This window comes from Doryrhamphus excisus, linkage group LG7, assembly GCF_037039965.1.
Source record: "Doryrhamphus excisus strain RoL-2023G ecotype Guam linkage group LG7, RoL_Dexc_Guam_v1.1, whole genome shotgun sequence".
Lineage (NCBI taxonomy): Eukaryota > Metazoa > Chordata > Actinopteri > Syngnathiformes > Syngnathidae > Doryrhamphus > Doryrhamphus excisus.
The window spans coordinates 35001-47637 of NC_136363.1; the positions used below are offsets into that span (position 1 = coordinate 35001).

General features: G+C 43.7%; 1 protein-coding gene and 1 long non-coding RNA gene across 2 annotated transcripts in view; one reads left to right on the forward strand and one right to left on the reverse strand.

The window, feature by feature from the left end:
- Positions 1-3004: 3004 nt before the first annotated feature.
- Positions 3005-12637, reverse strand: part of LOC131101864 (uncharacterized) — a 30593-nt gene continuing 20960 nt past the window's right edge. The window contains exons 10-12 of the long non-coding RNA XR_013627635.1: positions 9725-9836; positions 9088-9158; positions 3005-3278 (exon numbers count right to left, since the gene is read on the reverse strand). This is a non-coding gene — a long non-coding RNA (uncharacterized LOC131101864). The remainder of the gene's footprint in view (positions 3279-9087; positions 9159-9724; positions 9837-12637) is intronic.
- Positions 4894-12637, forward strand: part of pkhd1l1.1 (PKHD1 like 1, tandem duplicate 1) — a 31175-nt gene continuing 23431 nt past the window's right edge. The window contains exons 1-22 of the mRNA XM_058047251.2: positions 4894-5046; positions 5125-5202; positions 5268-5412; positions 5481-5589; positions 5662-5719; positions 5798-5891; positions 7686-7739; positions 7831-7904; positions 8019-8061; positions 8530-8600; positions 8673-8783; positions 9360-9467; positions 10004-10269; positions 10347-10438; positions 10902-11061; positions 11133-11268; positions 11348-11491; positions 11573-11727; positions 11811-11921; positions 11994-12140; positions 12231-12358; positions 12427-12590. Of these exons, the coding sequence (XP_057903234.2) occupies positions 4992-5046; positions 5125-5202; positions 5268-5412; positions 5481-5589; positions 5662-5719; positions 5798-5891; positions 7686-7739; positions 7831-7904; positions 8019-8061; positions 8530-8600; positions 8673-8783; positions 9360-9467; positions 10004-10269; positions 10347-10438; positions 10902-11061; positions 11133-11268; positions 11348-11491; positions 11573-11727; positions 11811-11921; positions 11994-12140; positions 12231-12358; positions 12427-12590 (2503 nt within the window). The 5' untranslated portion in view covers positions 4894-4991. The remainder of the gene's footprint in view (positions 5047-5124; positions 5203-5267; positions 5413-5480; positions 5590-5661; positions 5720-5797; positions 5892-7685; positions 7740-7830; positions 7905-8018; positions 8062-8529; positions 8601-8672; positions 8784-9359; positions 9468-10003; positions 10270-10346; positions 10439-10901; positions 11062-11132; positions 11269-11347; positions 11492-11572; positions 11728-11810; positions 11922-11993; positions 12141-12230; positions 12359-12426; positions 12591-12637) is intronic.

The following is a 12637-nucleotide window of genomic DNA, read 5'->3' on the forward strand; positions in this document are numbered from 1 at the left end:
AAAGCATTAGTCATGGCACTCGTGTATGAATTGCATATCTTTTGTCATCTATTTATTTATCCTGTGTTATTGTGCTGCATGTATGAAGGCCATCATGTCATTTACTTGAACAAGTCTTCCTACCTGTGAAGAACGCCGACGCCATGTTGTTGATGGTCTGCCAACACGATTACATGAGTCCTTCCCCGGGGGCCGACAGACTGCTGATGGACGCAAAAGGTTGAAGCTCCAGAAAATGCCGTCTTGTGCGTGCAATAGGTGAAACTGTCCACTGGAGAACCTATGGCATCAGATGACGCTCCCATTTGGAGCTCATGTTGAGATGGACGCAGAGGGATCCCACGGGCTGTTAAGCGACAAGCGGCTTTTCAACTGTAAACAAAGTTGTAAGATTAGCTGCTATTCCTTTGCTGTAATAAAATACTCAATTTTATAAAATTCATTCCTGCATTGAATACCTATAATAATAATAATAATAATACATTTTATTTGTATAGCACTTTTCAAAATACTCAAAAACACTTTACAGAAGAATGGAGTTGAATAAAGTAAGTAAACGGAATAGAAGACACACCAAAATACAACATTCATTGGTTAATGCACAGTTAAAACATGAGTAAAAGCGGGGCGGGGCACATCAGTCAGATATAAAAAAGTTAGACATTAAAAACAGATTTAAAGAGGTGGGTTTTGAGTTGTTTTTTGAAGGTGGGAAGGTCAGGGCAAGCACGGTGTGAATGGGGCATAGAGTTCCAGAGGGTGGGGGCAGCGATGGAGAAGGCTCTGTCTCCCCAGGTTCGGAGCTTGGTTATTGTAATCATGCGATGTTCAGAAGTAAGTTTTTCAGTCGCCATTAAAATAGACCGAATAAGGGAGAAGGGTTATGAGTTTGTTTTCTCTTCCGTTGTCACAATGATGTTCAAAGATAAAATCAGAGGCTTACACTCACCTAACAGATGCCTCGCCTCTGATGGCAACAGGTTCCTACACGAACTTAACACGCCATGCACACGTAACCAGGACATCAAAGGATTTTCACGTCAAACGAAATATTTCCAAATAAACCACTTTTAGCTTCAGTGGTCATTGAGTATGACGAGGGTAGCGAAACATACTTTGAAAAAATCGGTGTAAATTTGGGCCAAAGTCGTTCACATTATGTTATGGGTTGCAAATGAACCGGTTGAAACAATTGCTTCCGTTATTTCGAGCGTTCTGCGCGCCAATTATGTCCACAAAATGGCGACCTCGGCTTCAGCTCAACTTCGACATCGTTTATATACTGTATATTGTCCTATTGTCGGAGCGAAACGCCACTATTCGTGCTTCAACGTGACTTAAAACTTTGATACTGACCTTGTAGCATTGCTTGTGCGGCGTCTGAGTTAGATGGCAACTCCAGTGTTCTCCGTCAGGGTGTTGGAACGCCGACTCCATACCGAATGAAATTGGCGCCTATGAAAACAATGCTGTTGCGGCGGCGGCAACTAAAGAGCAATATGAAGACGGCGGCAGGGAGCAGACTGGAGCGGCCGGCGGGCAATCTGGTGTCAGCTGCCGGCCTGCTGGCAAACTGGAAACGGTGGCGGCCGGTGGGCAAACGAGGCGAGGCTCAAAACCTGAGGCAGCACCCGGAGGCGCCGGGTGGTGGCCGCGGGGGGCGGGGCCGGTGCCGCCGCGGAGGCGGGGCCACCTCGCCGCTGGCTGGCAGATACTAGAGGTAGCCCTGCGACTATAGTGTCCTTTATAGGACAAGAGTCTATTTTACTATTTTCTTGTATTTTTATATAACTTATAACCTTTGTGTGACTTGTATTCATATATGTTAAAACTTTAGATTCCATGAGATAAAACTGAACTATTAACCTTTATGTGTGAAAGGCTGACATTGAATTGCCCTTTGTAAACGAATTTGAAAATCATTATTCTTTTTGTCCACTAGAGGCCACCAGACTGCTGAGTAGAAAAAGTTTGATGCTGTGACACCATTATGGCTGACCCTGCTGGCCGCTGTGAAGCTCATCCATTTGTTGTAGTCTTCCTCGTCGCTAGCTCGCAAACACGGGCATCATATACAGTTGGATATTCAACACTGACTAACTAACCTAGCTACATGTAAGTACTAGTCATCACAACCTGTTGTCTAATTTCTTTTGAATTGAATTGAAATCTGTTGGGGAAAATCATGTAAGGCACAGGGGAACATGAAACACAAAACCTTTAACGACATTTGGGGTGACTGTTTCCCCCTTCCCTTTTGTGGGGGGGGGGGGGCTTCATACATACCTTATTGTCAAATTAAGAGTTATTCTTGATAGTTTATGTATTTTTTATATTAACATTGTATTTACATTGTATTCTTGTAATTAAAAAGCATATGGTCTGCATTATTTTTCTTAAATTACGTTTTTAGAATGCCCTGTGGGACAATAAAAAACTAGCCAGGTGCTGCAAATTGCCGCCCGGCCACAATTTGTAGGCCTCAGTGTTACTGTATCCATCCATCCATCGATTCATTCATTTTCTACCACTTATCCTCACAAGGGTCGCACCAGTGCTGGAGCCTATCCCAACTGGGCGGGGCACACCCTGGACTGGTGGCCAGTCAATCACAGGGCACATATAGACAAACAACTATTCCCACTCACATTCACACCTAAGGACAATTTAGAGTGGCCAATCAAGCTAACATGTTTTTGGAATAGGGGAGGAAAGTGGAGTACCAGGAGAAAACCCACGCATGCACGGGAGAACATGCAAACTCCACACAGAGATGGCCGAGAGTGGAATTTAACTCAGGTCTTCTAGCTGTGTGACCTGCACGCTAACCACTCTGCCGACACCATCTCATTCTGGTCTAATACAGTTACCATGCCATCGACTATGTGGGGAGTTCTCATATTTGTACGGTGTGCTTTTATGTTATGAATGCAGCGGGGGGGGGGGGGGGGGGGGGGGGGGGGGGGGTTGAGAGAAAAAAATAAGTCAGGCCTACTTTGGTTACCAGGGCTGTTTTTTATTTTTAAGCACACACATATTGCGTCCACGGTCCATGTCTCTTTCAGACAGCAAGTCATGTCGCCGAAGACAATGACAACATAACAAAAATGTTATGTAATAGTGCTGCTGATGAACACTTCAAACGACAACAGACAGACGGCGTGTCACTTTACATGACGTTACCTCAAGGCTGCATAGCTTCTACATCTTAGTACGTCATGTGCTGCACTGGGCTGGCTCCATGCTGTTGGGTTGGGCAGTTTCCTCTTTCTAGAATTCTAAGACCAAACAGTAGAAAAGTAAAAAGTAGAAAAGGGGTTTATGCATTAGAATGGATCCCATTAAAAAAAGAGTCATTGATACATCCAATAAAATGTTGAGGTTGACATTCTCCTCCAATTTTGGATCAACATTTCCAGTAAGAGTGTTGTAATTATTACATTAGATTCAGCTCCACGATGCTCCACTTTTCTCTTGAATTGCCATTGTTCACCTGCTACACAGGTTGAAGCCCTAAATATGTTTCACACACTAATGAAACACATAAAATACTAAAGTCAGCACTAATGAATGATAATGTAAGATGATCCATGACCAGATAAGCATTGGGTTAGGGTTTAACTTTTCACCTGATCATCAGGTTAACAGGCTGAGGGTTGTGTCTATCAAGTAATTTTATTTTAAATTGCATTTTGGGTCGTCACAAGATTGTGAACACTACAACACTGAATTGATTAAGTCATTTCTGTCAAAATTCAGTCGAATGCTGAAACTAAAATGAAATGTATGAATATCCTAGAATTGTGTAGAAATCAAAACTAGAAAAACATCAGTTTGGCAGATGACCGCTCCTCACACAATAAAGGGATTATTTAGTCAAAGAAGTTGCTATTTAGGATTTCTGCTTGCGTTGCTCATGTATGGGACTGGCATTTACTGTATACTCTAAAACAGGGGTCGGGAACCTTTTTGGCGAAGAGAGCCATGAAGGCCAGATATTTTAAAATGTGTATCTGTGAGAGCCATATACATTTTTTAAACATTGAATGCAATAAAATGTGTGCATTTTTATGTAAGACCAACAGTTTTAGATAATGGGCTCTAATTACGTAGACCAGGCACACTACCCCACGCCAATGGGGTGTGGCCAGCACACTTTCGTGAGCAGCGCAGTGTCTAATAATAAATCAAATACTTGTTGCCATTAGTACAACTTCTGCTGCTGCATAGTTTTGCACCGTACTCCGTAGACGTATTTCATTCTTTTGGCCATCTTCGTCAGAAGGCTTGGTTCTGCAGCTTTAGCTATTTGACTAAAGGAGGAAAGTTTACATTTACATGTTTTTTTGACATCTCAATGACCGAGGTAGACTACAGCATTACCCAGTAATAATCAAGTTTTGGTGTTTGACCTGGAAAATATCATCAGGAAAGATAGATATGGTTGGCCGTATTGCTGCAGAATATAGATGGACGAATTAAAATGCATAAGAAAGTTGTTGATTTTGAATATTATTTTTAACAGTCATTTCTGTGATGGTTTACTTTAAAATGTTAGCAAAAATAAATTTTTATTGTGGTAAGAAATGCTTGAGAGCCAGATACAGTCATCAAAAGAGCCCTACCTGGCTCCCGAGCCATAGGTTCCCTACCTCTGCTCTAAAAGGTGGAATGTTTTCATTGTAGTATTCCTAAGTAAATCCCCTTTTGCTATTAATAGCTCCCTAGAATGAGTGACAGTTCACGTTTCTGTGGCACTCGCCGCCACAACTATTTAGCCTTCAAGAGTGGTTTGAACATCTGGGTGGGACTGCAGACCCCGCCCACTTTCCCAGGGAGAGCAGCTTTATAAAGAGCAGGTGCACCTCACGGCCTGTTGCAAGTGTCTCGTTTCCTTCAGTGAAAATTCTCAGTGAGTGGCTTCTGGAGGGTATTCTTTGAAAGTCTTAGTGTTTCTTCTCTTCCACTGGTAAAGAAAGACAAAGGTGAGGATGCAGGTGATGCTCCGACTGGTGGCTCTGCTCCTCACACTTTGCTGCTGCAGCTGTAAGTAGATGATCCCAAATGACCATCACCAACACCAAATACTGTTTGGTCTCTCTTCTAACTACGATAATGTCACAGATGCTCAGCGCCTCAGCTTCGTGTTTCCACGTGTTGGAAGCACTGCTGGAGCCACACGTCTCACCCTCACAGGAGACGGTAAGTGAAGACCCAAAGTAACAGGCATTTGGCTTTCATTGCTGATTGTTTATGGTTGGTAAAAGGTTTCGCTCAGGAGCGACAGTTCCAGCTGTATCCCAAGGACAACATGTTCGGCAACCACGTGATGCTGGTGTCAAACACTCGCTCCATCCCCTGCGATGTCGAGAGAGACTCCACGCACGACAGCCAGATCTTGTGCTACACAAGGTACAGCCAATAGCTATAAAAAAAACTTCACTTCTGGTCACTTGGCTAATGGGACGTCTCCTTGCCAGACCCATGCCCAGCGACCACTACGTGGTCCGTGTCAGTGTGGATGGGGTTCCCGTTCGTGATGAAAACATCTGCAATGGCGTGTACAAACCATACCACTGCAGTTTCTATGTAACTCCAAATCAAACCATAATGTCAGACTTTTTCTTAGCTTTTTAAACATCTCACTGTAACTCCCCACAGACCAGGTGGTACAGGACACCCACCATCACGTCCCTGAGTCCGGTCAGCGGTCCTCCACGTAAGCTCCCAAAAGCTGGACACAAAAATGTCACAGGCCCCGGGTCTGAGTTTTCAAACTTTCAAATGGCCTTGACAGAGACCCTGGTGACGTTACGAGGACAAATCTTCACAGATGTCTACGGAAGCAACACTGCGCTGAGCTCAAATGGAAAGAACCTCAGATTTCTCAGGTAAGACCAAAATGTACCAACAAGTACAGAGACGTTCTGGCAAATACAAGACTGTCCTTCCTATTCTTACAAATGAGTGCTTTGTATCTTCTGGTGTAGACTCTGCACTTTTGTTCAAAGTGTGACCCGGGGGCCGTTTGCAGCACAGGGCTGTTTCTTTATTGGCCCACAGCTCATTCTAAAATATAATTTTACAAGAAAACAGCAACTATGTAATTTTACAAGAAGAAAGTCATCTTAAGAGAAAAAAAAGTTGTAACAATTTAACAATTTAATATTTAACATTTTTGTAGCATGGAATATCTCTTAAAGAAAAAAAAATTACTTTCCAGTTGTTGCATTTTTGGAAAACTGGCTTGGGGAAAAAGTTGTATCATGGAAATAAAGTCATAATATTGCAATAAGAAAATTGGCACAAACTATTTCTGAAAGAAGATGAAGTTCCCCAAGGCTGTGGATGTTGAGGGACTGTCTTGAAATATATGTAAAATTAAAAAAGCAAATGGGGGTGGGGGGAAGGGAGTATAGCTGATAATAGGCGTTTGCACTTCTATGACAGCATGCAGTTTTGTCTTTACATATCTGCTTGACAAAATACAAAGCTCACAATGTTGATGTTTTCCTTGGTCTATCTCAGGGGTCAGCAACCCACGGCTCCGGAGCCGCATATGGCTCTTTGTTGTGGCTCCCTTTGCAATGCTCAAGTATTTTTTTCATCACCCAAATGGGGAAAATAAGCATCTTCGTGTTGAGTTTTTTAAATCTCTGACTGTCTGTGAGACCGTGAATGAATCCTGGCTGAGTTCTGACTAGTGATTGGATAAGCTTGAGGAATGGAGGGGAAGCGGTGTTTGGCTGCCTGCTTTGGTTGGGATGTTACATGTCTTCCCCCGACGTGGTGAACTAACCGTGATTATACCCCTACCCCTGAAAAACGGAGAATTTGAGTGTTTGATTCTGCATGGACAGATACCTTTGTCTTCTCTGCCGTACATTTATGCCTCACATGTGGCGACAAACAACAATTTGTTGTATTCTGCTGTTAAAACTGGTCAACTTGTGAACTTTCAAAAAGTCACAAGATATTGTTTTCAAATTAGGCTTTGCGACTCCAGTCTATTTTCCTTTAGTGTGTAAGGGTTAGGGTAAAATGGCTCTTTGGATATTAAAGATTGCCGACCCCTGGTCTACCTGCTCTACGTCTGTTACGGAGTACACCAGTGGGTTTTAAGTCTTCTTCATTGCAAATGGTTGTCGTGGTCACGAGCGATGGTAATGATTTTCGTCTCCTGTCAGATTCACAATTCCTTGTTTTGCCACCCACCGACAGTGCTCTTGTTAAATGATGACATCTAGTGTGGGGAATTTATTTACACCCAGCTACCCTCAATAATGCAGTCTTCACATGTGAAACCTCTACTATTCGTTCTGAAGATGAGTGGAGACATTCAATGCTATTTATGGATTGAACAGACATGAAAAATGGCTTGAGTTCAAACAAAAGGAACTATCCTAAGACGGATATCCAATCCAGATGTAAATACCTGTAAATAAATCTCAACTGTTATTTTCTGGTCTCGTATTTGCCTTTTTTATGTCAAACCCAAATGTTTCAGTCTACAACAAAAACATAGAAATTGACCTCACTGTTCCACAACTTCTGGAGGGAATTAATCCCTGAGCAACTATAGTGTGTTCCATCGCTGCCAAACAAAGAGGAAAATTTGATGTTTAACAAGAAAAAAATTATCACTGAAGCATAAAGACAAAGAATACAAGTGATCCTTGATGCAGGTCCTACATGGGCGGGATGCCGTGCGAGATGCTCAAACCTGAATCTGATGAGCTGTGAGTATAACGTCAAACATCTTGTATCTTTTAAAAGCTTCTATGTGTTGAAGCCACTGTGACAAATTCAAATTTGCACGTCTCTCCAAAGATACAAGCTGAAACTGGACTCTGAAAGTTCAAACTGGGGACATATGAGCTGCAGAATGACCGGGACTTACGTTGGTAAGCTCAAGTAAAATGTAACAATATAAATGTATTTTGTACTGCTTTTTTATGCTTTGGGCTAACATATTTGATTTTTTCATTGATTGATTCATTGTGTTCCACCACCTACAGGACATCACAACATGAGCTACATTCTGGATGAAAGCTACGGCAGGTGAGGGGATTTCTTACATGCTCTCATATGATGACTCCCTATTAGGAGCCCAGCAGAAGGTGTATACTGGATGACTTCAACTAGGTCATTCCAGTGTCTACGACCAGGGGCTTATTATTTTTATAATGACTATCATTCAAGGCATTTTTAACCGTTCTTATATGAGAATACATTTTGGTTCCTTGTGCTATTGTGTTATTTTTGGAAAGATGTAATTCATTTTTAGGTAAAGGCACTATTTGGTGCTCTATTGCTGATGTAATGTCAATTTTTACATGACAACTCTGTTGTTATTTTGCTTGCCAAGTCAAAAGTCACCTCTTTCTCACAGAACTTATGAGCGGCACAGTATTAACTGCATTATGCTGCAATTTCAGCAAAATTGCAATTTTCCGACTTTGGCAACATTTGTGCTTGCTACATGCTCTACAATGGCTTTCGGGCCGATAACATCTTAATCCCATTTAGGAGTTTAACAGAGAAGCAGCTCTACAGAGTCTCTTCCCTGGATAAGCTCCACATGTTCCAGACCTTTGCCGGTAAAGATAACATGAGTGTCACCTCCTCGCTGCCATTGACATTTGACTAAATGTATTGCTCTGCTGGTTCAGAGGTCACCGGGATCACGCCATCCAAGGGCAGCGTCATGGGCGGAACCCTGCTGACTGTCCACGGACTCTACTTCGACGAGACTGATTTTCCGGCCCGTGTCGTGGTGGGAGGTAATTGTCAGCAACAAAGAACAGAAAAGAAAAAACAAAAATCCCTCGTCCCCTCCTACCGCCCCGGACAACAATGCGGACATTGTGTGTCAATCAGAGCAAGCAACACCACAGGACGGTGATAATCCTTGTCAACCTCAACACGAGTGTGCACACTTTAGTCCAATTGAAAACTGCTGAGTCATTGTACAGATTGTTCTAGAAGATGACGACAAACAACCCGCCCAAGTAACAAGTACTACATGTATATTGACAAACTTACATTATAGTGACTGGGTACAAAACAAAAATGAGTAACGCTTACCGGTCCAGGGGTGTATCCCCGCCGCTCGCCCAGAAGTCAGCTGGGATAGGCTCCAGTGCACCCCCACGACCCTAATGACGATATGCAGCGTAGAAAATAGATGGTTGGATGGATGGATGGCTTGACTCCTATGCACCAAATGTTCCATACCAAAAAACCCAATTACAAATATATGTACATTGTAAATGGTGGCTTAAAAGTACTTGGAAAACCTATGCTTGTTTTTAAACGTGGTGATCCGTTGTCTGTTGATAAAATTTGATGAACTTCAGGGCTGCCGTGCCAAATCAAGAGTGTGCACGACAAGGCGATCACATGCATGACAGCCAAGCAGCCAATGATGTACGACGACAACAGCACCAAGATGACGATCTTCCCAGGTGATGAATTTGATGTTCCGACGCTTATCTTTGGGTAGTCCTCTCGCACGCTCTCGCGACCGTGACTCCATCTTGTTTTTCAAGTATTTAAAGCATGCATTATTTAGAAGTAGCTGAACGTGCTCATCATCACTCGTCAATTCTTTGTGTGAGATAAGCTGGGAAACGGCTTTGCATGTCACGCATCAGGAAAGGAGTTGCTGCTTTATGAAAAGCAGCAGGTGTAACATGTTTAGGCTTCATGCAATTTCCCTTACCGGACTCACACTGAATCCGTTGTGGCTGCGGTCCTGATCCATTCCGGCTTGCCAAAAAATGTCACTCATACTGACTCCGGAACCACAGCTTAACCAGCGAGTGCTCTGGCATCTGGAAAAAAAAGTTAAAACCCAAATTATTTATTACTTTTGTGCCATACGGCGACCGGAATTGGCGCTGCACCCAACGGTGCTAATGTGGGCATACAACAGGGATTTCAATCTTGCAGAGGCTTCATTTAGAGAAATGATACAGATGATCACTCCTGTCTAAACCAGGTGGAAGAGGCTTAAAGATGGAGCTGTGGAACAACACCAGATCTGCAGACCTGACTGACATACAAAGCTACGACGAGAGCAAAGACGGATACTGGGTGCAATGGATCGACTCCATGCCACACAACTTCCCTCATGAGCTGCACGACCTGAGCACCAGAACCAGAGGCTTCTTTGTGCCGCCGGCCAGCGGCAACTACACGATTTACCTCAACTGTGACGACAAATGTGAACTGTACTTCAGCAATTCCAGTCGCCTGGAAGACAAGGCATGAAAACTTAGAATATATAGAATTAACAAAATATGAACAAAATAACAGCGCTTGTTTCGCCAACTTCCCTTTAGGTCAAAGTGGCCTACCAGCCACACTACGTAACAGACTACACTAAACTTGCATCACAGAAGTCTGAAGTCATAAGTCTAGAGAAAGGAAAAGCGTGAGTACAGAGGCCGATTCTAAATGTTCCGCCTACCCGTGGTCCTAGCCTGTAATGTTTTGGTGGTATATGTACCTAAATTAGCTGTACACAGGACATAAAAAGAACATACATTACAGCAATAAAATGAATAAATCCCAATAACAAGACCACTCTGCTGCTTAGATATTACTTTCGTTTTCATAGGAGCATATCCTTAAACATGCGGTTAAGACCAAAAGTGCGGCCATTATTGGTGGGGGTTTCTCCTCCCTCCTCCCTTCTCCTCCTTAGCTTTTTATGGCCTTCATTATGACTCCTCTGGTGATGGCTTTTCTTTTCCTCTGTGCAGTTCCACCAGACAAGCCTACTTTACACTTGAGACACATAATGAAGCCCAAAAAGTTCATTCCTAAGCGACACCGAGAGCCACCTGTATTCATATTAGCAGCTAAGTGTCAGTTTCATTCCATGTTTCCTGCAGTTACTACATTGAAATTCTGCATCAAGAATATGGCGGGGCAGCCGGAATCAACTTGGCCATGTTCCGACCAGAAAGCCCGTTTACAGAAGAGCAGACGGACGATGCCATCAACGAAGTCCAGAACATCGTGGTGGACTATGAGGCCTTTGATGAAAAGCAGGTAGGTGGAGGCTGGTCAGCTCCAACTGGTGGACTTTGTCGAGTACAAGGCATGTTGGTCGCATCTTCCAGATTATTACCCTGGAGGCATGGCCCGACATGGTTAGTGGAGTTAAAGAGGTGCAGAAGGTGAGCATCAGTAGCCTCTGTGTGGGCCATCAGTGTGGAAGCAACTACTTCAGCCTGCGCTATGACAACGCCAGCACTGGTAATGCGGGCATGTTAGACTGCTTAAGATACGACACACCCACTGTCTTGTTGCCGAGTCAAAGATGAAATCCTTTCAGGGCCGATCCCTGTGAGCGCCACTGCGGATGTGGTGGAGAGAGCCTTGAACGATCTGTGGTCCATCACACCTGACTCTGTCCAAGTTAGCAAAGACGAGGACAGTGATGGAGTTCATTTCACGATCACATTTGAGTCCAACAGAGGTGAGAAGCGAAAACAAAAGCGTCTTCCTCAAATTCCCACTGATGCGGTCCAGCAGAACATAGTCTTCTTTTTGACTACAGGCGATTTCAAGCCCCTCCGTTACGAAAGCCTTGGCCTAGACACCAACATCACCATCACCGAGGTGACCAAAGGCATGAGCAACATGGCAACTTTCACCTTGAGCTGGGGGGGCATACCCACAAAGCCCCTTCACTACAATGCCAGCAGCTCAGAGGTGGGTTCGGAAATAAACTCTCACTCCAAGCCAAACAAGCATTGCTCTTAAACCTAGCGGCCATCTTGCATGACTGAGACCAGGTCCAGTCAGCCCTGGAGGACATGATGACAGCAGAGTGTCCTGATGAGATTCTCACCGCAGAAGGGCAGGATGTGAAGTTCTTCAAGGACTTTGAAGATGACAACTCCATGGTCAGTGAGGAACCAGATACTGTCACGAACACAAACAGAATCACCCTATAAAATGATTCTTGCATTGAGCAGTTTGATGGCGTCAAAGGGACCCCGGTGAAAAATGGTGCTTTCTGTGGATTGTGGTCGCTGAAAAACGCGGAGGTTCTTTTCAGGGAAAGTTACAAGACACAGTCTGGTGCGGAGTACAGGGGTGTTTCCCTAAAGCAGTATCCGATGGTAATGCACGGATGTAGTAGTAAAGACGGAAGTAAAACACTGATTGGATCAGACAGTTTTCTCAATCCCGTTCTAATGTTTCCTTTCCAGCTCTGCTTTGCACATAAGGGGATCTTAAAAGATGCAATTGGGGTGAAGTTCACTTATAAAGATGAAGATGGAGGCCCACTTAAGGCAAAGACAGAAAAGATCAACACCGTCTTTACAAAAAGCCACAAGTCAGTAAAACAATCAAACAGGGAAATCCAGACGAGAGATGATGACTTTGATTACTTGCTTGTCACAGATGGAGTTACAAGTGTGTGGACCTGCAGACGTCTCTGCAGACTGCCCACATTGGAATGGAACACACTCTCCTGGAAGTTTACCTCTACAAAGACGACTCGGGGGAAGATTTCTATGTGGATGCTGTCCACATCGGCAAGAATCCAACGACGGAAGAGGAACACGGTGTGCAGCTCAATTACAGTTTCATTTTGTCTGGCATTGAGACTTAA